The sequence below is a fragment of the Panthera leo genome, chromosome B1 (genome assembly GCF_018350215.1).
Source record: "Panthera leo isolate Ple1 chromosome B1, P.leo_Ple1_pat1.1, whole genome shotgun sequence".
Taxonomy (NCBI): Eukaryota; Metazoa; Chordata; class Mammalia; order Carnivora; family Felidae; genus Panthera; species Panthera leo.
In genome coordinates, this window is record NC_056682.1 from 132,928,395 (window position 1) to 132,955,954 (window position 27,560).

The 27,560-nt window shown below is 38.5% G+C and overlaps 1 protein-coding gene across 5 annotated transcripts in view; it reads right to left on the reverse strand.

Annotated features, from left to right (window-relative positions):
* The window catches only part of NUDT9 (nudix hydrolase 9), a 39,675-nt gene that overhangs the window by 11,289 nt on the left and 826 nt on the right, over positions 1–27,560 (reverse strand). The window contains exons 1-5 of one of the 5 annotated variants that reach the window (XM_042935945.1): positions 26,328–26,920; positions 25,559–25,772; positions 12,465–12,704; positions 9,872–9,967; positions 7,611–7,697 (exon numbers count right to left, since the gene is read on the reverse strand). In XM_042935945.1, coding sequence (XP_042791879.1) covers positions 7,611–7,697; positions 9,872–9,967; positions 12,465–12,661 — 380 coding nt within the window. In that variant the 5' untranslated portion in view covers positions 12,662–12,704; positions 25,559–25,772; positions 26,328–26,920. Of the gene's footprint in view, positions 1–7,610; positions 7,698–9,871; positions 9,968–12,464; positions 12,705–13,798; positions 13,955–24,955; positions 25,349–25,558; positions 25,773–26,327; positions 26,921–27,560 lie in introns of those variants that run through there. The other 4 variants (XM_042935943.1, XM_042935942.1, XM_042935946.1 and 1 more) reach the window with 4 other exon arrangements.

The following is a 27,560-nucleotide window of genomic DNA, read 5'->3' on the forward strand; positions in this document are numbered from 1 at the left end:
CATGAGATCATGACCTGAGCCGAAATCGAGCTGGACACTTAACCAACTGAACCACCGAGGTGCCCCTCTAAAGGAATTTTAAATGGATACGTGGGTTGGTAGGTAGATACATAAGCATCTATACATAAGATAGGTAGATGGCTGGGCGGGAGGAAGCAAGAAAGGAAGGAAGCAGAAAAATGGAGTGAGCTGTGGGGTAAAGACCTCTTTTGTCAGGGAAATTGAAAGGCTGAGGAGAATAAGATGGGACAAATATTGGTGCCTCTTCCAGTAACTTGAAAAGAGGGGAATTAAGCTGTTTTCTTAGAGTTAACCTATGAAATCATTACTGGATCTCGGATCAGAGAAAAAGTTTCCTGAAAGAAAGGAAGACCCTCAAAATATGAAAATTAAAAAATAAAAATATTGAGGGTATTTGCATTATTTAAAGCAAAGTGACAATTATTTGTGAAGACGGAGTTGGTCAGTGAAGAAATCCTAACAATACAAAAATTAAAAGGATGACAGAGATGACAGAATATTCCAGACATGCTGAAAAGATGATTCCTATGGAGAGGGTCAAGTCCATCTAAACCTAAGATTCACCTGCCTTCCTTATTCTGATTCATGCTTACCAAGGGGCCTTCTGAATATGATGTGGCTTACCAGATAGATTTACCTCAGGAAAAGAATGCCTGTCCCCTATTCCGAAATCTTCAAGGGCTCCCCTTAACACTCCTAAACTTTGTTATTGTAATATTCTCCACAATAAAACTGCATAAAAATTACATGTTTGATTACCCACTATTCTACAAATTTTTCTGCTTCAACCAGCTGATCCTTTCATTGTCCCTCAATACTCAAATGGAGGATTTTGAGGGGGAAGATGGCGGCATAGGAGGACACTAGGCTCACCTTGCCCTGCCGATCCCTTAGATTCCACCCACATCGGCCTAAATAACCCAGAAAACTGCCAGAAGACTAGCAGAATGGACTCTCTGGAGCCAAGCGTAGACAAGAGGCCCACGGAAGAGGGTAGGAAGGGTGAAGAGGCGGAGCGCACAACCTGGACTGGCGGGAGGGAGCCAGGGCGACGGAGGGGCAGCCTGCGTGGCAAGGCGGAATCCCCGAGTCTGGCTTGCAAAAGCAGAGGGGCCACACAGAGTATGTTCTGACAGCCAGCGGGACTTAACATCTGGAATGTCATAAGTCAACAGCTCTGCTCGGACAGCAGGAGAGCTAAAGGACTACGGGAAAGATAGTTGTTGAGCCCCGCAGGACAGAGCTCAGCTTGCCAAGGAAAAAGGCACTGGAAAGCACCATCTCCCTCTCTCATCCCCCAGCCAAAATCCCAAAGGGAACCAGTTCCCGTAACGGAACTTGCTGGCACTGCACAAACACCCAAGGCTGTGCTTCTGTGGATCCATCCCTCTGACGGGTCTGCCTCCCTCCCGGTGCCACAGGGCCCCTCCCAAAGCGGACCACCAAAGGCAAAGCGAGCTGAGTCTGCCCCTCCCGCTCCTGTGCACCTTGTGGATCCACCCCAGCTAATACACCAGATCCCATCGAAGCACCACAAGCCTGGCAGTGTGTAAGTAGCCCAGACAAGGGCCACACCACTCCACAGTGAGTCCTGCCCCTGGGAGAGGGAAAGATAAGGTACACACCACTCTGACTGTGGCCCCAGCGGTGGCCTGGGGGCAGACATCAGGTCTGACTGCGGCCAAGCCCACCAACACAAGTTACTCCAGACAGCACAGGGGAAGTGCGCTGCAGTTCCACGCCACCACAGGGACTATCCAAAATGACGAAACGGAAGAATTCTCCTCAAAACAAACTCCAATAAGTAGCAACAACTAACGAACTGATCAAAAATGATTTAACCAATATAATGGACCATGAATTTAGAATAATAGTCATAAAAATAATCGCTGGGCTTGAAAAAAGTATAGAGGACAGCAGAGAATATTGCCACAGAGATCAAGGGACTAAGGAACAGTCAGGAGGAGCTAAAAAATGCTATAAATGAGCTGCAAAATAAAATGGAGGCGACCACAGCGTGGACTGAAGAGGCAGAGGAGAGAACAGATGAATTAGAAGATAAAATTATGGAAAAACAGGAAGCTGAGAAAAAGAGATAAAAAAATCCAGGAGTACGAGGGTAGAATTAGAGAACTAAGTGATGCTATGAAACGCAATAATATACGATATTGGGGATTCCAGAGGAGGAAGAGAGAAAGTTGCTGAAGGTGTACTTGAAGAAATCATAGCCGAGAACTTCCCTATTCTGGGGAAGGAAAAAGGCATTGAAATCCAAGAGGCACAGAGAACTCTTCAGACGTAACTTGAATTGACCTTCTGCACGACATATCATAGTCAAACTGGCAAAATACAAGGATAAAGAGAAAATTCTGAAAGCAGCTAGGGATAAACATGCTTTAACATATAAAGGGAAACCAATAAGACTAGTGACGGATCTATCTACTGAAACTTGGCAGGCCAAAAAGGAATGGCAGGAAATCTTCAATGTGATGAACAGAAAAAATATGCAGCCGAGAATCCTTTATCCAGCAAGTCTGTCATTCAGAATAGAAGGAGAGATAAAGGTTTTCCCAAACAAACAAAAACTGAAGGAATTCATCACCACTAAACCAGCCCTACAAGAGATCCTAAAGGGATCTTGTGAGACAAAGTACCAGAGACATCACTACAAGCATGAAACCTACAGACATCACAACGACAATAAACCCGTATCTTTCTATAATAACACTGAATGTCAATGGACTAAATGCTCCAACCTAAAGACATAGGGTATCAGAATGGATAAAAAAAAAACAAGACCCATCTATTTGCTGTCTACAAGAGACTCATTTTAGACCTGAGGACACCTTCAGATTGAAAGTGAGGGGATGGAGAACGATCTATCATGCTACTGAAGTCAAATGAAAGCTGGAGTAGCCATACTTATATCAGACAAACTAGACTTTAAATTAAAGGCTGTAACAAGAAATGAAGAAGGCCATTATATAATAATTACAGGGTCTATCCATCAGGAAGAGCTAACAATTATAAATGTCTATGTGCCGAATACAGGAGCCCCCAAATATATAAAACAATTACTGACGAACATAAGCAACCTTATTGATAAGAATGTGGTAATTGCAGGGGACTTTAATACTCCAATTACAACAATGGATAGATCATCTAGACACAGAATCAATAAAGACACAAGGGCCCTGAATGATACATTGGATCACATGGACTTGACAGATATACTTAGAACTCTGCATCCCAAAGCAACAGAATATACTTTCTTCTCGAGTGCACATGGAACATTCTCCAAGATAGATCACATACTGGGTCACAAAACAGCCCTTCATAAGTACACAAGAATTGAGATCATACCATGCATACTTTCGGACCACAATGCGATGAAGCTTGAAATCAACCACAGGAAAAAGTCTGGAAAACCTCCAAAAGCATGGAGGTTAAAGAACACCCTACTAACGAATGAGTGGGTCAACCAGGCAATTAGAGAAGAAATTTAAAAATATATGGAAACAAATGAAAATGAAAATACAACAATCTAAACGCTTTGGGATGCAGCGAAGGCAGTCCTGAGAGGAAAATACATTGCAATCCTATCTCAAGATATAAGAAAAAACCCAAATACAAAATCTAACAGCACACCTAAAGGAAATAGAAGCAGAACAGCAAAGACACCCCAAACCCAGCAGAAGAAGAGAAATAATAAAGATCAGAGCAGAAATAAACAATATAGAATCTAAAAATCTGTAGAGCAGATCAATGAAACCAAGAGTTGTTTTTTTGAAAAAAATAAACAAAATTGATGAACCTCTAGCCAGGCTTCTCAAAAAGGGAGATGACCCAAATAGATAAAATCATGAATGAAAATGGAATTATGACAACCAATCCCTCAGAAATACAAGCAATTATCAGGGCATATTATGAAAAATTATATGCCAAGAAACTGGACAACCTGGAAGAAATGGACAAATTCCTAAGCACCCACACACTTCCAAAATTCCAATAGGATTAAATAGAAAGCTTGAACAGACCTATAACCACTGAAGAAATTTAATCAGTTATCAAAAATCTCCCAACAAGTAAGAGTCCTGGACCAGATGGCTTCCCAGAGGAATTCTACCAGACATTTAAAGCAGAGATAATACCTATCCTTCTCAAGCTATTCCAAAAAATAGAAAGGGAAGGAAAACTTCCAGACTCATCCTACGAAGCCAGCATTCATTTGATTCCTAAACCAGACAGAGACCCAGCAAAAAAAGAGATCTACAGGCCAATATCCCTGAAGATTATGGATGCAAACATTCTCAGTAAGATACTAGCAAATCAGATTCAACAGCACATAAAAAGAATTATTCACCATGATCAAGTGGGATTCATTCCTGGGCTGCAGGGCTGGTTCAACATTCACAAATCAATGTGATACATCACATTAATAAAAGAAAAGATAAGAACCATATGATCCTGTCAATCGATGCAGAAAAAGCATTTGACAAAATTCAGCATCCTTTCTTAATAAAAACCCTCGAGAAAGTCGGGATAGAAGGAACATACTTAACCATCATAAAAGCCATTTATGAAAAGACCACAGCTAATATCCTCCTCAATGGGGAAAAACTGAGAGCTTCCCCCCTGAGATCAGGAACACAACAGGGATGTCCACTCTCACCGCTGTTGTTTAACATAGTGTTGGAAGTTCTAGCATCAGCAATCAGACAACAAAAGGAAATCAAAGGCATCAAAATTGGCAAAGATGAAGTCAAGCTTTCACTTTTGCAGATGACATGACATTATACATGGAAAATCCAAAAGACTCCACCTAAAGTCTGCTAGAACTGATACATGAATTCAGCAACTTCGCAGGATACAAAATCAATGTACAGAAATCAGTTGCATTCTTATACACTAATAATGAAGCAACAGAAAGACAAATAAAGAAACTGATCTTCACAATTGCACCAAGAAGCATAAAATACCTAGGAATAAACCTAACCAAAGATGCAAAAGATCCGTATGCTGAAAACTATAGAAAGCTCATGAAGGATATTGAAGAAGATATAAAGAGATGGAAAAACATTCTGTGCTCACGGATTGGAAGAATAAATATTGTTAAAATGTCAATACTACCCAAAGCTATCTGCACATTTGATGCAATCCCAATCAAAACTGCACCAGCATTCTTCTCGAAGCTAGAACAAGCAATCCTAAAATTTGTATGGAACCACAAAAGGCCCTGAATAGCCAAAGTAATTTTGAAGAACAAGACCAAAGCAGGAGGCATCACAATCCCAGACCTTAGTCTCTACTACAAAGTTGTAATCATCAAGATAGCATGGTATTGGCACAAAAACAGACACATAGACCAACGGAATACAATAGAAACCCCTTAACTAGACCCACAAAAGTATGGCCAACTAATCTTTGACAAAGCAGGAAAGAATATCCAATGGAAAAAAGTCTCTTTAACAAATGGTTCTGGGAGAACTGGACAGCAACATGCAGAAGGATGAAACTAGACCACTTTCTTACACCATTCACAAAAACAAACTCAAAATGGATAAAGGACCTGAATGTGAGACAGGAAACCATCAAAACCCTAGAGGAGAAAGCAGGAAAAAAACCTCTCTAACCTCAGCCGCAGCAATTTCTTACTTGATACATCCTCAAAGGCAAGGGACTTAAAAGCAAAAATGAACTATTGGGACCTCATCAAGATAAAAAGCTTCTGCACAGCAAAGGAAGCAATCAATAAAACTAAAAGGCAACCAATGGAATGGGAAAAGGTATTTGTAAATGACATATCGGACAAAGGGCTAGTATCCAAAATCTATAAAGAGCTCACCAAACTCCACACCCGAAAAATAATGCAGTGAAGAAATGGGCAGAAAACATGAATAGACACTTCTCTAAAGAAGACATCCAGATAGCCAACAGGCACATGAAAAGATGCTCAATGTCGCTCCTCATCAGGGAAATACAAATCAAAACCACACTCAGATATCACCTCACACCAGTCAGAGTGGCCAAAATGAACAAATCAGGAGACTATACATGCTGGTGAGGATGTGGAGTAATGGGAACCCTCTTGCACTGTTGGTGGGAATGCAAACTGGTGCAGCCGCTCTGGAAAACAGTGTGGAGGTTCCTCAAAAAGTTAAAAATAGACCTACCCTATGACCCAGCAATAGCACTGCTACGAATTTACCCAAGGGATACAGGAGTGCTGATGCATAGGGGCACTTGTACTCCAATGTTTATAGCAGCACTCTCAACAATAGCCAAATTATGGAAAGAGCCTAAATGTCCATCAACTGATGAATGGATAAAGAAATTGTGGTTTATATACACAATGGAATACTACGTGGCAATGAGAAAGAATGAAATATGGCCTTTTGTAGCAACGTAGATGGAACCGGAGAGTGTTATGCCAAGTGAAATAAGTCATACAGAGAAAGATACCATATGTTTTCATTCTTATGTGGATCCTAAGAAACTTAACAGAAGTCCATGAGGGAGGGGAAGGAAAAAAAAAAAGAGTTTAGAGAGGAAGAGAGCCAAAGCATAAGACTCTTAAAAACTGAGAACAAACTGAGGGTTGATGGGGGATGGGAGGGAGGGGAGGGTGGGGGATGGGTATTGAGGAGGGCACCTTTTGGGATGAGCACTGGGTGTTGAATGGAAAACAATTTGACAATAAATTTTATATTAAAAAAAAAACTCAAATAGATATTACTATAAGCTTTTTTCCTTAGGCCTCCTGTTGTCCCCCTATCCAAGCTTCAAGTTCAGCTCAAGTCTGCCTCCTTCATAATGCCTTTCTTCGATGTTACAGTTTACCGTCATCACAACCCACATCTAATCTAGTTCTTAAAGCAGACTGTCTCACCCATTGTACCTTGACACGTTTTCTTATTTCATATTTTTCATCTTACAAATTAAGCCATAGCTCTTCTGTGATAGGGAGCTGAAACGTAGAATTCTTTTATCTTTTTTATATCCTCCAAAGCACCTACTCAATTTTGAGAACAAACAGATGTTCAGTAAATTCACTATGTGAATTAACTTTGTTCAGATAATGCCTAGCCTACTCATATAAAACTACAACTTTACACTTGTATCACATCAGTATGATTTCACATCAAGACCCTTTAAAATATACATTTCAAGGGGCGCCTGGGTGGCTCAGTCAGTTAAGCGTCCGACTTCAGCTCAGGTCATGATCTCACAGTCTGTGAGTTCGAGCCCCAGATCGGGCTCTGTGCTGACAGCTCAGAGCCTGGAGCCTGCTTCAGATTCTGTGTCTCCCTCTCTCTCTGCCCCTCCCCTGCTCATGCTCTGTCTCTCTCTGTCTCAAAAATAAATAAAAACATTAAAAAAAATTTTTTTAATATACCTTTCCAGTGTTTGCGCTTATGAGCATATACATACACATATACATATATGTATACAAACGCATATATTTATACACGTGTACATATACATACATACGTTTGTGTGTGTGTGTGTGTGTATAAACACATAGTTACAGTCCATATTTCTCCAATCACCTGGCTCTTTGCTATTGAAATGTTTTTTTTCATTCTTACCTGGTTATGATGGGATCTGCAGCATGATTTGGGCCCCATCGCCCCAAAAGCCCCCGGCCAATCAGTCCTGTCCGTCCTGCAGGATTTCTGGGAAAAGAATATAGAAAATCAATTGAATATGTTCATCTTTTTAAACCCAACTTGACATGGCCCAAAAGAAGGCAGTAAGTGCAATAAGAGGGAAATAGTATCTCCTCCCAAATCCAGGAACGCTATCACATATCTGCCACTAAAATCACACATTTCCTTATGCTGTTATTTAACTTTTCTTTTGTGCACGTCTTAAGCTTTGCGCTTGATCCAGGAGGAAGATCTCATTTCTGAAGCTGTTCTATAAGAGAATTTGTTTCAGTTTTCACGTATACTCCTAAATTCAAACTAACACCTTACTGGACTCTTACAACAGGGCAGGTGAATGGTCTGCACCTAATGATCCTCTAGCTCTACAACAATGATGATTTATCATTCAAGATACCCACATTTCTCTTCACTTTCTCAACATCCCCTTTTCTTACTCTCATCTCATACAACCCTTCCCATTATTTTTGTTACTTTTTAAAGAAAATGTTTTCTCAGTGGGTTCTGGATGTTTATTACCAATAATATATATTTTGTAGCATATAATGAGGTAGTATTATTCAATATTTCAAGATTTCAAATATACCAAAATTCAAGTTTTAAAGAAAACAATTTTATAAAAATGCCAACTATTTAACCAATAGCACAACCCAATGTTAAAAAGTCTGTCAGGTGAACATAGCAACACTCAGGCCTGAGTAATTTTCTTCCAATGAATATTCCTTAAATGTTCAACTTTCATTATGTCCCAGTAAAATGCCCTAATCTACAATCTTACCTTTTTAAGATTATATCTTTTGTCCTCCCAATATATGAAAGTAAATACACAAACAGCCAAAATTTTCCCTGTCAGCCATCTGTTTGTATTCTGGTCTTCCTTGTGACTGTTATTCAAGTTGAATGAATTTTTATACTGTACTAGACCAAAAATATATCAGCAAGACTTTCAATTAAGACAAGGCACCTGCCCAGGTGACAATAATTTTACTTTTCAAATTCACAGGAGGAGGGGCAGGGTGGCCAGCAACTATGTTTTATTCCAAATAAGTATACATCCCTGAACACAAATGATCAAAGCCAATATTTAAAGAGTGAAAGTTCATTTTTATAGATGACCAAGCTTATAACTGGTAAATCAGAAACTATGGAAAAGACACATAGACTACCCTATAGTCTGAGAAGCAGAGAAAGTTGTTTGCAGTGAAAGAGAAATAAAGGCAAGATAGAAAGAAAAGCAGAGACAGATTTTCAATTCTACCTAAAGTTAGCTGCATTTACACTTCGGACTGCTTGAGATGACCCAATAACCCTAAAGTTCACTTTTTACTAAGGCAAGCTAGAATTGTTTCCATTAGACTCTTGACTAAAACAACATGCTAGCTTGCCTTTGCTGCCTATCCTTTTTCATGGATAAATATCTTTTAATATATTTTTTTATCCAGAAAAACCTAAGGAATAAGTCAAATGCAAAGAAGGTCTGACTTAAAAAGACAGAAAAGTGAAATTATGACCAAAGAAAGAGTTAGCAAAACTAAAGGACCAGGTTGTGGTGAGAGAAGCCAGATCATTGCCTTGTCCTTGAGGAAGGAAGAATACAAGTTGCAACATTTTTGCAAGATAAAAACCATGATTACAGAATCTGATCCTTCTTTGTTTTATTTGGGGCATGCTAATTTTTACATTTTTTCCTAACTTTTATAATGTCTTAAGGAAAATGGAAATTGTTGGAGTTGTGTATAAAAATCATTTTTAAAAGTACAGAAAGAATCTTGATGTTAAATTACTGGGTTATTTTTATTTTTACTCTTACATGTTTGGGTAAATTCTTAGTTTAAGGCACTAATTTAATAAATTTAATAAAGAACTAATAAACACAATTCTCAATCCTTCCTCTGTTAATTTATTCAACTAATTATTTCTACCTTCAAAGTGGAGTTACAAAAAAATGCACTCAAATACTGCCTCTGCCACTTACTATATGCAAATTGCTTACATTCTCTCTCCTTATCTGTAAATGGAACTAAAAATATCCACCCACAGGGTTATTGTAATGATTTAATCAGATCACATATATAAATTCTTTTGTACATTGTCTGGCACACACAAACACTCAATAAAGGTTAATTACATTTTCTACCTTTCAAAGACCTATTTATTGTAAGATATCCATCCCCAGTACCTACCTGGGTCTTCCATTTTCAATCTCATATAGACCATTCTGGCTCTTTCTCTCAACATGCCCATCCTTTTCATTAAACTTGGGAAAGAAGTTACTTTCACTGTAATAAGAATACCAAAGCAAAATAAGAAATAATGGCCCAATACTACCAACAGCTTACTAATGCCAGTCAGCCTGTTATTTATAATAAAGTATCCCTGAAACTAAAATTTTTAAGAGTTAGTTTTCATTTACAAATCCATTTAGTCCTTCAAAACTGTTTCTGGAAAAAAAAGAAAAAAGTTAACCAAAACACCTTACAATACAAGGATGTGTATTATAATCCCTCTGGGAAGGACTAGGCAGAGAAACCACAGTTCCTCCCACATGGTACAAAAAAAGTCTACATCATTTATCAGCATGGAAGAATTGTCTGTGGGCACAATATTGCAATTAATGGTTCCTATGTGGTTCCAGAAATAATATTCTTTGTGATATCTTGATGTTTTTACGGTCTCAAAGTAATTTTAATTTCCTCAAATGTACACTGGTTAATATTTTCATCAAATAAATCCATAAAACCGTGAATTTACCCCAAAACTTCATAATAACTATGATCTAGATTAAAATCAATGTTATATGTTAGAAATGTTCTGAATTTTAATCTGGATGGCAGTTACAGCTATAGAAATAAAAAGTTGTTCTGAGCTATAGCTGCACACTTAAGTGTGCATTTTATTTCATTTGTCATACCTCAATAAAAATATTTTTGGGGCACCTAGGTGGCTCAGTTGGTTAAGCAATCAACTCTTGATCTCAGCTCAAGTCATGATCTCACAGTTCCTGAGTTCAAGCCCCATGTCGGACTCTGTGCTGACAGTGCAGAGCCTGCTTAGTATCCTCTCTCTCCCTCTCTCTCTCTGCCCCTCCCCTGCTCATACTCTCTCTCAAAATAAACTTTAAAAAATATTTATTTTCAAAGTAGACATAAATATACTACTTTCCTCACCATTACAAAATCACTGATATAACTGCGTTGATAGTGAATAAAGAGTTGTATAGCACTACATAATTCATAGGTGGTTCTGACAGAAGATTCACTTTTTTCCTTGCTTTAATATCAGTTAAGAGAACATAGAAATATTTCTGCTCTATTTTGGAAATAATTTCCAATTTGAATGATCCAAAAACTCTCTCAGGACTTCTAACCAATCTTCCATCTAACACACAAATAAAAAATAATTAAATGGTAAAAATCATGAAATTATACAACCAGGGTTACAATGCTCTTGGGACTCTAGAAATTCACCAGAGGAAAAAAAAAAAGCATGAACATAATCATAATTGAAATATTAATATTGGTAGTAAAGCTTGATTTTAGATGGTGATATAAATTCAACTCTTAAAAATTAAACTGAATGAAGAAAATGTATGCAATCTTCCTCTATTTACACTATATAGCACCCCTACCAACATCAATTTTGTGTATAATGTATATGTATAATGTATGTGCAAATATGTAAATACTCAAAATGGGGAAAATGCAACTTATTAAAGCTACAAATTTCTCTACAGATTAGCTTCATGATTAATTAAAATCCAAGTAGTATCACAAAATGACAAACACATCTTTGAATAAAATAGGGAAACTGTATGTCAAAATCTAGTCACAGCAATAAGTCCATAGTAAAGTTTAACCTAGAACTAATACTGGATCTATCCAACTTGCAACAGTTTTTACTTACTTGACTAAATTATGCCTCGAGGCATTTATAATAAATTTTCCCATGGAATCAAATTTGTAAAGCTGTTCTAAAATTAGGGTAGCAGCTTAGCAGAGTGATTAAGAGCATGAATTCTGGAGTCAGACTGAGTTCAAGTCCACACTATACCATCTACTAGCAGCTCTGTGACAATATGTAAAGGGCAAACTTTGTGTGCTTCCATTTTTTGTGTGTGTTTTGTTTTTCTATAAAGCACAAATAACAACCCTATCTTCCAGAATAGTTGTAAGAATAAAATAATGTTTATAAAACGTTTAGTACAGTACCTAGTTCATACTCAGTACATTTAAACACTCTACGTATTCATTAAAAGGAACATAAATAGAAAATGTGAATCAATGTACTCCTATGAATTTAGTCAAAGGATTTTTGCTTGAGTTTTTTTCTTCTTTATCCCTTTTCTATTTTATCACATTACTCCAATTTTATCATCATGCTGTTCTTGGTAATCTGAAAAATTTCTGAAAAATATTTTCACTACTTCAAATACAAGTCTAGCTATGGTGGAAAATAACAATAAGAGATGTTCTACTGATAACCTAAACAGAACAAATGAAAACAGATACCACTACTTGTCACCTCATAAAACAAAAATCTCCATAGTAAAATAGATTTACCTTTTTGGAAGGATCATAAAACTCCCAAAAGAATAAGCAAACATGGACTGTCTAGCTTGAGAAAGAATCCCAGCCAAATGTTGGAAACTGCTTTATAACAAAGTCAAGCACTAGATGAAAATGATTTTTCAGCTATCAAAATGGTAATTTACAAATACAATCATTCTCTTCTCCGTCTTACACCCAGCTACCAGCTAACACTGACTAGTTTGCTCACCTGATCTGAGGATCAGCCCACCTGGGTCCTGCCAAGACAGAGACAGCAGTGTATTCCACAGGATTATAGTCTTGCCACTCAACAAACCATCCTACTTTCTCATTTGGAACCTGGCTGCGTTGGACTTTTGAACCAGGATACGGAGATGTTCGAGCCTTGTTGTGCGAATTCTCTTTGGCACCATTAGAACTAGACATGATGTTGGAGTTAAGATGAAACCCACAGGATAAAAATGAGTTTCTGGAAAGAAAAAAAAAACAATCAAAAAACAAAGAAAAGAAAAGAAAAGAAAAGAAAAGAAAAGAAAAGAAAGAAAAGAAAAGAAAAGAAAAGAAAAATGTTTTACATACATACCAAAATAGAAAAAATAAAGAACCTATGGGGCACCTGGGTGGCTCAGTCAGTTAAGCATCCAACTTTGGTTCAGGTCACAATCTCATGGTTCACGGGTCCACACCCATGTTGGATTTTGTGCCTACAGCTCAGAGCCTGGATCCTGCTTCTTATTCTGTGTCTCCCTCGCTCTCTGCCCCTCCCCCACTCATGCTCTGTCTCTCTCAAAAATAAACATTAAAACATTTTTTAAAATTAAAATTAAAAAATAAAGAACCTAATTCAAAGACCCCAAAACATACTTTTGAACTTCAAAGTATAGAAGCCCAACATCTGTGAGAAAATTATTTTCAAATATGAATTTTTTTTTTAATATTGCTAGATCTTAGTTGAATCTACTCACTGAATTTCTTTTAGCTGAGAAAAAGGAACAGGTTTACTTTTGTTAGCACAAAAGTTGGAGAAGTTTGTTGTGAAAATTACATAAAAACAAATGTAAAAGAAAACTGTAAGTCGATGTGAGGGAATACTTTTTTTTAAATGGTCTACAGTCTAACACACGTGTAAAATGTATGGCAAAGATGGTACAAAGGACAAGATAATGAAAATATCGGTTGCCAGGTTCTTACATTGTACATGAAGTAATGTAATATTACTTGAAGTCAGACTATAATAAATATACAAATTGTAAACTTCAGAATAAAATTTAAAGTAACATTAGGAGGCACAGAACTGAGGAGCTCCTGGGTGGCTCAGTGGGTTAACCCTCTGACTTCAGCTGAGGTCATGATCTCATGGTTCATGGGTTCAAGCCCCAGGTCCAGCTCTGGGCTGACAGTGCAGAGCCTGAAACCTGCTTCAGATTCTGTGTCTCCCTCTCTCTCTGCCCCTCCCCTCCTTGTGCTTGCTCTCTTTCTCAAAAATAAATAAACATTAAAAGAAAAAAAGGCACAGAGCTGAAATAAGTAGAAAATATATACAAAAACAAACTGAACCTCTACCTCACAGCATACACAAAAATGTTTCATGTCTTCTCCTGCCTAAAAACTTAAATGGCTTCTCATTATTCTTAAAATAAAGGCTAAATTCCCTAATGACCCTAAGTGATGACATCTTGAAAGGGTGGGCCTACACCGGCCGACTCCATCTTGTTCTGTGTCCTTCACCTTGACCACACCTCCTCCCCTTGAGTAACCCCCCCCCTCACCTGCCTAACAGGACTCGGACCCTTCCCCAGCCAATCGGCTGAGGCCATAGCCATTACCTCACCAACTGCCCTTAGGCCCCAATAAAACCTTTGTCCTTTTGAAACTCGCTCTCTTTCCCTGGTATCTCACCGCTGCGTCGGTGCAGGTAGGGGATTGAGCTCGAGCTAGCTCGAATAAAGGCTCTTTTGCTTTTACATCGGACTTGGCTCCCTGGCGGTATTTGGGGATCACGAATTCTGGGCATAACAATCTAAAGTGGAAAAAAGGATTCTGAGAACATGATGAACTGATGACAGCTCCCTTCCCCTGCTCTCACAATACTTTGAGACAAATGGTTAAGACAAACAAAATGTGATAGGATGGTGAAATAAGTCAACATCCTGTGCCTCCTGACACCATACACTGAGAAGTACACAGTGATCATTTCTGAGGTACTCCTCACAAGAATATAGGACCAGAATCTAATCATGAAATATAGAACAGATCCAGGTCAAGGGACAACTTGCAGAGTAAATGTCTGTACTCTGTCAACTGGTAACATCATGAAAGACAGAGGAACTCTTCCAAATAGATTCAGACTAAAAAGACATGAAAAAGAAAAACTAAATGCAATCAGTGATCTTGGATTGGTTCTTGAACCAAAAAAGAAAAAAAAAAATTGTAGGCAAGTGGTGAAACTTGAAAGGGTTATATGAATAATTTTAAAAGGTGATACCAAACCTTATTTATTTCCAACAAAGAAAAGCTTGAAAGACAATGGCTTCATTGGTGAATTCTATGAACCATTTAAAGAATTAAAACTCAAACTCTTCCAAAAAACTGAAGAGGAAGGAATACTTCCAAAGTTTTTTCTATGAGGCCAGCATTATTACTGTGACACCAAAGCTAGACAAAGAGACTATCAGAAAACTACAGACCAATATCCTTGATGCATATCAATGCAAAACTCTTCAACAAAATAGCAGCAAACAATTCAATAGCACATTCAAAGGATTATACACTATGACTAAGTGGGATTTATTCCTGGAATACAAGCATCTTTAAACATACAAAAACCAATCAATGTAATACACATTAACAGAATGAAGGAAAAAAACACATGATCATCCCAAGTAATGCAGAAAGTCTGTCCTAATTCAACACCCTTTCACAAAAACATTTAACAAACTAGAAGAAAACTACTTCAACATAATAAAGGCCATATATGAAAAGCCCACAACTTTTTGGAGTGATGGTGAAAGACTGAAAGCTTTTTCTCTAAGATCAGGAACAAGGGACCCCAAATAGCCAAAACAATCCTGAAAAAGAAAGAGATGGTGAGAGACTAAGAGAAAAATTACCAGGTGTACTCACAACTGCAAAGAAAAGACCCCCCCCCCGCCGCCGCCGTTCCTGGAACCAGCCAGGGCATGCCCGGTTGTGGTCTGACCTAAAGGTGGGAACCAATCAAGTTCTGAGTGGTTTGAAAAAAAGGCGGGAACCAATCAAGTTCTGCTGAGTGTTCAAATTTAAATGTCAACCAATAACAGCTCTGTAACCTCGAAAAATCCCTAACTTGTTTGTGCCTGTCTATAAAAGAAGCTGTAAGACCCTCGCTCGGGACCTCTTAGCGTCACCTGTAACGAGTGCGCGGAGGTCCGGGTTCAAACCTGCAATAAACGACCCTTGCCGCTTGGCTTTGACTCTGGACTCTGGTGGTTTGTTCTTGGGGGTCTTTCGAATTTGGGCATATCAATGAAGGTGTCATACTTCCTAATTTCAAAACTTACTGCAAAGCTACAGTAATGATAACAGTATCATACAGGCATAAAGACAGACATAGAGACCAGTGGGATAGAACAGAGAACTCACACATAAAACCTCACATATATGGTCAAATGATATCCAACAAGGGCACCAAGACTATTCAACGGGAAAGGACAGTCTTTTCAACAAATGGTGCTGGGAAAATGAGACATGCACCTGCAAATGAAGATTGTCCCTTACTTTATAGCACATGCAAACACTAATTCAAAATGTTCAAAGACCCAAACATAAAACCTAAAACTATAAAACTCGTAGAAGAAAACATACAGGGAAACTTTCATGACATTAAAATTGGCAATAATTTCTTGGATATAACCAAAAGCACAGGAAACAAAGAAAAAGATAAATTGGACTACATCAAAATTAAGAACTGCTGTGCACTAATGACTCAATCAACAGAGGGGAAAGGCAAACTATAGACTGTAATATAGATGACATTCAAAGGATTAATATCTATAATATACAGCATTGTTACAAATTGCAAGAAAAGGCTAAACTGGAATAGAAAATTGGGCAAATTACAGGACTAAACAGTTACAGAAAAGCAGATCCAAGAGCCAAGAAACATTAAAAGATTATTTTTTAAAAAGATGATTTATAATTACTAGCAATGAAAAAATGAAAATTAAAGTAACATTAAATTCTTTTTACCAACTAGACTGACAAACCTTCAAAAAGGTTAACACCACCTCCCAAATATTGCTGGTAGAGATGTGAACTGTTACTGACTTTCTCAGAAGCAATCTGGCAACAATGATTAATATATTTATATCCTTCAACCCAGTAATTTCATTCCTGGTAATCTATCCCACAAACAACAACAACAACGAAACAGTTATATATATAAAAGATGCTTATTTCAGCAGTGTTCAATGGGAAGTAAAAGAAATGCATAATAATATAGGGATGGTTTAGAAGAGCCACACCATGAATTAAACATTAAGTAGCTATTAAAAATAATGACATAAAGTAATTTGTCAGTATTTTCACAAGGTATTGTTGAAAAGGAAAAGCAAGATGGAGAATAGTATGTATAATATGATCCCATTTTTAAAAAGCAGTAACAAAAAATAAGTACATATTTAATTAAGAGTATGTACATAATGTTATTAGTTTTCTATTGCTGCATAACAGACTCCCACAAACTCAGCAGCTGAAAACAATGCAAAATTATTATCTTACAGTTCTACAGGTTATAAGTCAGACACAGGTCTCACAATGATGTGGGAAACAAAGGCAGAAAGAAATGGCAGATAAAATTAAATTTCCTGATAACCTGCAGCCTATCAACAACTACTTCAGGCAGGCAGAGTATAACATTTCTCCAGGAACTCCCTACATCTTAATGTTAATGCTTTGCTAGAGGGAAAAATAACCTCAGCAGGACAATCTAGGCCTCCAGTATCCTTTGAGTCTTTTTGAGCATTTGAAAATCCCTTTGGGAACTTCCCTTGACTTTACCTCCCCCAATTCCCAAGTATATAATCAGTCTCTCCTCACAATGCTGGGGCAGCTTTTCCCGCCCATAGATCCTGTCCCTGTGCTTTAATAAAATCACCTTTTTGCACCGAAGAAGTCTCAAGAATTCTTTCTTGGCCATACACTCGGAACCCCAACACTTAAAACAGCATCATTGTGGCACCCAATGTTAAATCAACAAGTTGTCAAGGCTGGATTCCTTTCTGGAGGCTCTAGAGAAAAATCCGTTTGCTTGCCCTTCCCAGCTTCCAGAAACCACCCCTATTCTGTGGCTCACAGTTCCCTCCCTCCTCCTTCAAAACACACAACAAATCTTTCTTTGATCCTTTTTCAGTATAGTCCTCCCTGACCACAGCTGGAAACATTTTTCCATCTTTTTTAACTCATGATTAGATTGTGCCCACATGGAAAAGCCAAGATACCCTTTCCATCTCAAAGTCCTTAACTTTAATCATATGTGTCAAGTCTTCTCTGCTATGTAAGGCAAAGTATTCACAGGTCTCAGGGGTTAGGATGTGGACATCTTTAGGAGCCATTATTTTGCCTACTGCAAATGTCTATACTATTTGTTTCACGAGCATGGGAATAATATAAAAGGATCCATATCATCAAGTTCTTAATATGGGTTAGAGAATGTGGTGTGAATGTGGGTAGAAGAAGGAAAGACAAGTAAAGGGGAGGGAGGAAGAAGGGAAGGAGGGAAAAGGTGGAGGGAAGAAAACAGGGGGGTGGCTCTCCCCTTCACCCTTTTTCTGAAAGGGAAGAGGTTTGGAAGAAGGGATAAGAAAGTGTTAAAAAGAAAACTACTGGCCCAAAATGGTGTCACTTAGGCCAAGTCCTCAAACTGAGTCTTAATACCTAATCTAATCGCAGCTTCAACCTCCACCAAAAATGTAGTCTTTACCAGTCTAATCAGCTAATGAGGTAATCTGCCACCTGGGCCCTCTCTGTCTCCCAAAGGTAGACGAGGTAATCCTCAAAGTAACACCCCCTCCTCTACCCCCTAAGGAAAAGCAACCTAGGCTGGAACAATCCTTTTCTTGTGCTAATAACTTTCTTGCCTCCACTTCCTTTCTATAAAAACCTTCCATTTTAACACCTCCTCACTCCCCTCTACTTGCTAGACCCCATGCTGCGCAATTCACAAATCATTAAGTCTATTAGATCTCTCAATTTACTTGGCTGAATTCTGCTTTTTAACAACAGGAAAAAGAGAGGAGAAAAGGAAGTGAGCAAAAGAAAGAAAGAAAAAGAAAACTACCCGAACATACCAGTAAAAGGAAGTACGAGTGATCACATTTATGCATTTAGGTCAATTTATGTATTTATATTTGCATAGAAAAAAATTATTTAAAAAAATTAAATTCTTTTTTTAAGTTTTTTTAACACTTATTCATTTTTTGACAGAGAGAGAGTGGGGGAGGGGAAGAGACAGAGGGAGACACAGAATCCAACGCAAGCTGCAGGCTCTAAACTGACAGCACAGAGCCTGATACGGGGCTTGAACTCACAAACTGTGAGATCATGACCTGAGCCGAAGTCGAATACTTAACCGACTGAGCCACCCAGGTGCCCCCCAAAAAATTAAATTCTTAACTTGACCTATAAGTACTGCCTATCACCCTCCACCTCGCTCCTTTGTGCTTTTGCCAAATGACCTGTCAGTGCCTAAAAATGCCCACATTCCCTCTCCATACATGGCCTGACCAGCAACAGCTTCCTCCTCTACCTTACTAACCTACATTCTTCCTTCAGTGAACTTCTAAGTTCACTTCCTCAAGCAAGTCTTCCTCATTAACTACTAGGAGAAATAAGTTCTCCCTGCTACATGCTATCAGAGTTCTATTTTCTTTTTCTTCATTGAATTACGATTGTGATTTTATACTTGTTAGGGTGCCACATGACTGTAAACAAATGGAGAACAAGGAGCACACCTGTTTTAGCTAAACATTATATCCCTTGTTTGGCATAATGCCCCGCCAACCATAGATGCAAGAAGTCCTTCCTCACATGAAAGTAACAGAGGAAGGCCACTTTAGAGACCAAACAAATTTTCACCGTAGTGAAAAAGAGTTTGAATATGTAGCTTCACCTTTTAAAATGAAATTTTAAATTATGAAAATAAATGTCAACATTTTAGTTCAATAAGTTATAACCAAATCTATACACTAAGCCTTAGAACAAAAAAATAAAAAAATAAAAAAATTAAGAAACTTATGTAACTGCATAATACAGCAACCTTTGCTTTTACCTTCACAGTCAAATCATAAGGGATAATTTTGGCAAAAATATTAAAAGCCTTCATCAAAATTTCCCCAAGACCTCCTTTAATCAATCTTTTGATACACCATTCTTGTTTGAAACACTATCCTTTCACTGACTTTGTCAACTTTTTTTAAGTTTATTTGTTGAGAGAGAGAGAGAGAGAGAGAGAAGACGGAACAGAAAGAAAGAGAATCTCAAGCAGGCTCCGCACAGGCAGCACAGAGCCCAATGTGGGGCTCAAATTCATAAACCGTGATATCATGACCTAAGCCGAAACCAAGAGTCAGACGTTTAAAGGACTGAGTCACCCAGGCGCCCAGACTCTGTCAACCTTTTTTAACAAGAGCGGTATGTGTTTTATTTTCCATTTACCTGTCTCTGTGTAAATTGAAGAAGTAGCCAAGGGGGTCCTACTTGCCCTTTTTTAAATAGACTTTTTTAGAATAGTTTTAGGTTCACAGTAAAATTGAGCCCAAAGTACACCTAAATATCCTCAGCCCCACCCCTTACACCTAACCCCCACCCACACACACAGCCTCCCCCACTATCAACATGCCCCACTGAAGAGATTTGTTTCAATCAATTCACCTACAATAACACATTATCACCCAAAGTCCACAGTTTACACTGGGTTTCATTCTCTCAGTACATTTACTAGTTTGAACAATGTATAATGACATGAATCCACCATTATAGTGTAATAGTTTCACTGTGCTAAAAATCCTGAGCTCTGCCAGTTCACCCCTACCTGTCCAACCCCTGGCAGCCAAGGATATTTTTACTGTCTCCAGTGGTTTGCCTTTTCCAAGACCTTATGTAGTTGTAATCACACAGTATGTAGCCCTTTCACATTGGTTTCTTCCACTTAGCAATGTACATCTAAGGTTTCTCCACATCTTTTCATTGCTTAAGAGCTCATTTCTTTTCAGAGCTGAGTAATATCCTGTTGTCTGTGTATACCAGTTTATTTATCCACACACCTACTGAAACACATCTTGGTTGTTTCCAAGTTTCAGCAATTATGAAGCAGCTGTAAACGTAAGTATGCAAGTTTTTGTGTGGATCTAATTTTTCAACACATTTGAATAAATCCAAAGAGGGCAACTGCTGGATCATATGCTAAGAGTATAGTTTTTTTAAGAAACTATCAAGCTTTTCTTCTTCCTAAATGGTTTCTTTCATATTGTTTGTCTATAGCTTTATATGTAATTCAACTGTTCCATTTATCCCACTTAAAAACTTTGAAACAATTGCTATTTCATCTTACGCTCACCTTGCATCTGTGAAGTACTGTCAAATAGCCAACAATCAGGGAAAACTTAAACAGTAAAAGTCTATTCATGAGTGTGAGGTGGGAGAACACTTGACATGTAACTACTTTTATTAAAAGTGGTAGAATCATGGGGCCCCTGGGTGGCTCAGTTGGTTAGGCATCTGACTTCAGCTCAGGTCCTGATCTCACAGTCCATGAGTTCAAGCCCCGCATCGGGCTCTGTGCTGACAGCTCAGAGCCTGGAGCCTGCTTCGGATTCTGTGTCTCCCTCTCTCTCTGCCCCTCCCCTGCTCATGCTGTCTCTTTCTGTCTCAAAAATAAATAAAACATTTAAAAAGAAAATTTTTAAAAGTGGTAGAATCATTATTTTCAGGTTATGATGACCTGTACATGCCTAAGTTGCCACAGCATTGGAAATCCAAACAATGAACTCTCAAAATAAGATCTTCCTCACCCACCCTAAACTCATACTCAATAAAAGGGAACAGATACGGAACACATGTATTTACCAAAAGTGGCAAACAGATTTCAGGTATGTGTGTTTTAAAAAGCAAAATTTTATATGGGGTGCTTGGGTGGCACAGTCAGTTGAGCTTAAGACTCTTGATTTTGGCTCAGATCATGATCTCAGGGATCTATGCTGAGGGTAGCCTGCTTAGGATTCTCTCTCCCTCTCTCTCTGCTCCTCCCCTGTGCACACACATGCTCTTTCTCTCTCTTGGTCCCAAAATAAATAAACTTAAAAAAAAAGGCAAAATTTTACATATGGAACCCTACTATCTAATGAATTATTATAAAATTAGTTACTTTTCATGGTTTAGGGGTAAAGTAAGAGTATTGATGAGATGCTGAACAGGAAACACTGATTTTGTTCCAGTCTATGCCAACCAAGTACCAAATTTCTTTCCCAAGTAGGAGACTCTCTGTTCAGCAAGCACAAATCTGCTTCCCACTCTGACAAGAGAAACTTACATGCCTAATTGTTTACTTTTCCAAAACAAATTTAATTTTAAAAACTTGTAAAAAACAGTAAAAATTCAGACTCTATCTTACCACATTGAGAAGTGCTAAGCTGCTACTATATCCGCAGTTTAAACATGATACACCAAAAGGAAACGGAACAAGAATAAATGTAATATATACATATACAGCCTAGGTTCTTTTATTATACAAATGAATTGGTGCAAGAAATACACCTGACCAAGCACGTGAGAATTCAATAGCTTATAAAGTTCATTTCACAAAGCAAAAAAAAGTTCCCAAAATGGTCAAACTTGAAGAAATACAACATCGATATGGTGCTTTGAAATAAAGCAAATTTACAATAATACTAATAGCCATGATAGTAATTAAATGTATATAGTGCATGCTATGTGCAAGGTACTGTTCTTGTGCTATAATATATACTCATTTGTCCTCACAACTCTTAAGGTTAGATACTATTATCCTTATTCTAGAAATAAGACCCCTAAGGCCCAGAAAGACTACATAAATTTACCAAGCTCACACAACTGATAGCAGAATCAGGATCCAATCCCAAACAAGTTGGTTTCGAATTCCAGGCTCCTAAGATTAGGCTACAGTATCCTGACTTCATTTTTAGCTTACACATTTGTAAGTCTTCACAGGAATAAAATACACACTGTTCTCCACGTCACTGATAGATGCTGTTGGAAAATTTGAAAGCACTCCCTACATCTTTATGTTCTATCACTTTTTTCTAGAAAATAGACATTTGTAACCATTGAGGCAAACCACAAAAATCAACTGCAAAATTCTGACTTTCTGGATTTGCCCAAATTAAGAGTGGTAAAATTCTCAATGATAAATGTCTTACACCTCTTCCAGAATGCCTTGCAATATAAGATACCAACACTGAACACATACTTGTTGGCTTAACTTTTGGCTTTTTCTTGAAAGTCAGTAATTAGTCACTAGTTTTAGATATAGCCCAGTTCACCTAGGGTTCCCAGCATTATAAAAATGAAAAATAATTGCCAAGCAATTTTACATTGTTCTAGCAGCATCTATCAAAAACAGTATTCATCACTTCCAAAGAATATAGTTTGGGGGCACTTGGGTGGTTTGGTGAGTGGAGTGTCTGACTCTTGATTTCAGCTCAGGTCATGCTCTCACAGTTCATGGGATTGAGCCCCACATGGGGCTTGATGATGATAGAATGGAGCATGCCTGGGATTCCCCCCCTCTCTCTGTCTCTCAAAATAATAGTCTTATAAAAAATTTACAGTTTGATTTTTTTGTCTTTAACTAGAATATTTTGTAATTTTTTTTAATTTTACGTTTTTTAATAGGAGTTTGGTTGACCCACGTTACATTATAAAAAGCATAGATGTTTATTCCTTCCCTCCCCAAAACTTACTGAAAAGTGATAAAGATGTATAAAAGGCAACAAAATCCACGGCAGGAGAGAGAATAGGATACCATCAGTGAATAAGAAATTGTTCAGGAAGACAGATAGTAAATGGACTCATACTGACCAAAAACCAAAGTAAAACAAACTATATTTGAAAATATGCACAAGAGAGTGAATGAGAGATGCCATTCCTATAAAAGGAGGGCTGAGAGGTTTTAGGCTTGAAATAAGTGGGCCCAAATGTCATGGGCAGCGGGACAGTAACATAGAAATCAGTCCTCCTTCCCCAAATAACAAGTTAGCAACAGTTACGTTTGCCCCTGGGATAAAGCCCAAAGTTAAAATGAAAGATTAGGACCTCTACTGTGAATATTGGTGTTAGAGAATATAGCACCAATTTAGGCTTAATAGGACTACAGTTCACACTAGGAAATAAAGTTAAGGCAGCTATGCTCAGCAGAGAATTTGCTAGTCTGGAAGAAACGGGAAAGAGGAGGATTCCCAGCCTGTCCACCTGTTACCTGCTCACACACCTTCAACTGAAACCTTCCAGTCTACGTGCCCTGGCACATGACACCAATATTCTATCAATCATCCCGTTTAGAGAAAATAATACCTATTACCTACATGAATCAAAATATAAATGAAAAACCGGTGTCCGCCAGATATGAGAAAAAACAGAAGGCAAAAGTACTGAAAATTAACAGAACCATGACCTATAACAGATAATTCAAGAAACAGAAGGTACTTTTTTTTTTTATTTTGATGACTGTTTTTATAGATTCAGGAACCTTTATATCCATAAAATAAGAAAAGGCTGCTATTAAAAAGAGCAATTACAGGGAAAAAAGGGTTGTCAAAATTTACAATTCAATAGAAGAAATGACTAACAATGCACAGGACTTAAATCTGAATTAGTAATCTGGAAGATAAATTTGAGTAAAATCTCTAAGAACATCGTACAAAAAGATGAATGTAAAATGAGAGAAAAAGAGAAGAGATTCAATCCAGAAGGTACAACAACTATCACAGGAGTTCCAGAGAAAAAGGGACAAGACAAAAATGGGGCGGGGAAGGAATATAAGAGAATTTCTTTGTGCCAAAAGGAAACATGACATGCCAAACAGGAATTTTTTTTAAAAACCACTCCTTTTTTTAATGAGGGACAGCCTCATAAAACTCGTTCATTACTATGTGCCTAATATAATATCTAGGACACCGTGTTTACTGATGAATTAAGAGAAGAAAAAAAAAAACAGAAAAAACGTAGGAGGCAGTGTGAGATACAAAAAACCTTAAATTTATCGAGTTGGCAAAACAAGAAAAAGAGGTAGATGATAAAGATATCTACATTTGAAATAAGAGGTAGAAGGGAGGAATGACAACTTATACTTTTCATTTTACACCATTTCTACTGTTCACTTAAGCTTTATGCATGTATTAATTTTAATATTTTAAGTATTAATCCGAAAAAAAGTGACACGGGACACCACCACATCCAAACTCTGGGAGAACAATAACGTTGGTGGCTTAGGCAGGATGGCAAGTTTCAATATCAGACACCAAGAAATATCGCTACCACTAGCTTTCCTCAAAAGGCAGATAAAACATTTTGGAGCCTTTTTGAAAACGTAAATACAACTATAAAAACCCTGGACGCAAGTAAAGCCTATGGAATCCGCAGCACTGGACGCTGGGTCCCACCCATACGCAAGGGCTCAGAAGAAGCCAGCAGCACTAGGAGGGGGAATACCTGCACGCCGGAATGCTGCAACAGCCCGAGGACTTGACAGTCACAGAGGCCAAGGCCACAGAGAGAGACACCGTGGCTAAAGTCTTTCCCACAATGCGTTCGGCCATCAGCGCCCCGCGGGCGGCTTCGCGGAGCGAGGTCACGCTTAGGTAGGGCCACAACCTCCGTCCGCTCCACAGCCCCTAGTATTAGCGGGCACTAGGACCGGGCCGCTCTCCCGTTCCAGGAAAGGACTATCTACGTTCTTCTCAAAAATACACAAAACCAGCAGCCCTCCCCAAATAATCCCCCACTTCCAACAGTGAGACGCAGGCAACCAAATCAGCTGAGCACTTGGTCACTCCCAGCGCCTGCCGCTGCGTAGCAGCGACGCGGACCCCAGTGACCGCACTTTACGACCCCGCCGTAAAGCAACTACAGTGCCGAGCTCGCAGCGCTCGCGATCTTTGACGTCTCAGTGTGCGCAGGCGTACTTGGGGCTGGGCGGAGGGAAAATGTACCCGGAAAACTCAAGAAAAAGGAGAAAACAAAAGAAGGTGGGGAGCTGGAATGGGGGCGGGAGAGGAATGCAGAAAGTAAAAAAAGGGATTGAACGTTGTTTACCTGTTTTTGTTTTTTTTAATCGGCTGGAAGGAGTTACAAGCAGCTCTTGTAGTGAACCATGGAGGACCTAGTGTCTGAATAATAAGTGGTTGCCCGAAAAGGAGGTAGTTAAGAGATTCGCAATCCACCTAAGGCTTTCTCTTCCTTTTTCACCAAGTTGTTGACTGCAAATGCTAAGTTTGACAAGGCTTTGCCGGATGTGACCTTAGCAAACCTGGGGGGGAGTAAACCAGCTGTGAGCCAAGAACGCAGCTTGGAGCAGGAATACAAGGCAACACCCAGCACAAACAAGGGGCAACAATTAAACTGCCAGGCTGAAAACTGGTAATTCAGATTGTCTAAAACAGTTTGTAATCTGGCTTTCATCTTTTATATTCATTATTTTATTAATGTGGCAAATACTCAACTTTTAAGTACATAACATACAATCTCAATGGTGTGGTATAGACACACATTGTAAAATTTTGTCTCAAAAACCAGATTAATCAAACTTTTACAAGTATTCTGATGACTACAGAATGCAGAACTCTTGGCATATAACAGCTCCATCACAACCTCTGCACTAAGAGACTCGTCGAAACCAGTATGGCTTCTAGCAGTTTAAGGCTTTGTCCCCAGGATAATCCGAGACCCCCTTAAGATGCCTGCATGGAAAAGCTAAGGAGAATTGACTATTCCAGGAAAAAACCTTGCAATAGGCAAATAGTAACCTAGACCCCTCTCTTAGAGCAATTTCTTTAGACTTGGAGTTACAAATATTTTTCCTGACCTTTGTGATGTATAAATCTACCAGCCAGAACTGTTTCCTCAAGGATCTGAGAAATCTTCACTCTGAAATGCAGTCATTCAGGGAGATAACTCTGTGTTAGTTCCCAGTGCCTGTGAAAGGATAAGGGCCTAACTTTAGTGGGCATCTTTCTTCAACTTGCACTGCTGCCTCTTATGGTAAAGATAGAAGTTTCTTTCATCTCAGGTGGCCTACTCACATGAATCATCAACTCAGCCCCTTAACACCCCTCAGTGTCTTTCCCTTAGCACCCTCCAGCCTTCTATTTCAGGGAAGTTGAGTTCATTCATACAATAGTATTACTGAATAAAATGTGTCCTTACTGCTTTAACTAGTATCTAGGTTTGTTTATTTTTTGGCAGTTCTTCTAGTACTATTATTAAAGTGTGTTTGCTTTTTTAAAAATAAATATCTGGACATGTCTTCCTCTGGTCGGATAAATTTTGCCCTTCTTGTCATTGACAGCCATTAAACTCTGCTTAAACTGGAAATGTAATTAGGCTCTGTTTAAAAGATTCAGCCCCTCTGAAATGTCATTAGGAAGAAGAGAAGGCAGTGTGCTACAAAACCTCTGACCAGGAACAAGAGACAGGAAGGAATTCTCATAGAAAGTTCTTCAAGCTCTGGTTTTCTAACTCCACATTCCTTTTTTTTTTTTTTTTTTTTTTTAATGTTTTTTAATTTATTTTTTAGGGAGAGGCAGGGAGACAGGAGAGAGAGAATCCCAAGCAGGCTCCACACTACCAGCACAGAGCCCGATGCAGGGCTTGATCTCACAAAACTTGAGATCATGACCTCAGCTGAAATCAAGAGTCAGTTGTTTGACTGAGCCCCCCAGGCACCCCTCTACCTCTACATTCCTTAAGGAGAGATTGGAGCAGACTTAGCTTAAAGAACTATACAACTATGCAAGCAAAACCAACTTCTTGGTACTAGGACTGTACCATAATTAGCTCAGATAGTGGGTCTCCAGGGTTCCTTCCTGCAGGGACATGTACTAGAGTCTGCTAGATTAGTGAGCATGCCCTGTAGTCCACTCTTGGGTAGAACCCAAATGCCATCTCGAATATTTACTGTTTTATATTACCATCCATTTATCCACATCCCAAATTAAATGGGTATCATTAGAATTTAAGTAGAGAGAAGTGAAGGTTTTGTTGTTTTTTTAATGTAGTAACCACATACCAACTCTAAGGGCTTCTTACAATAGTTAGA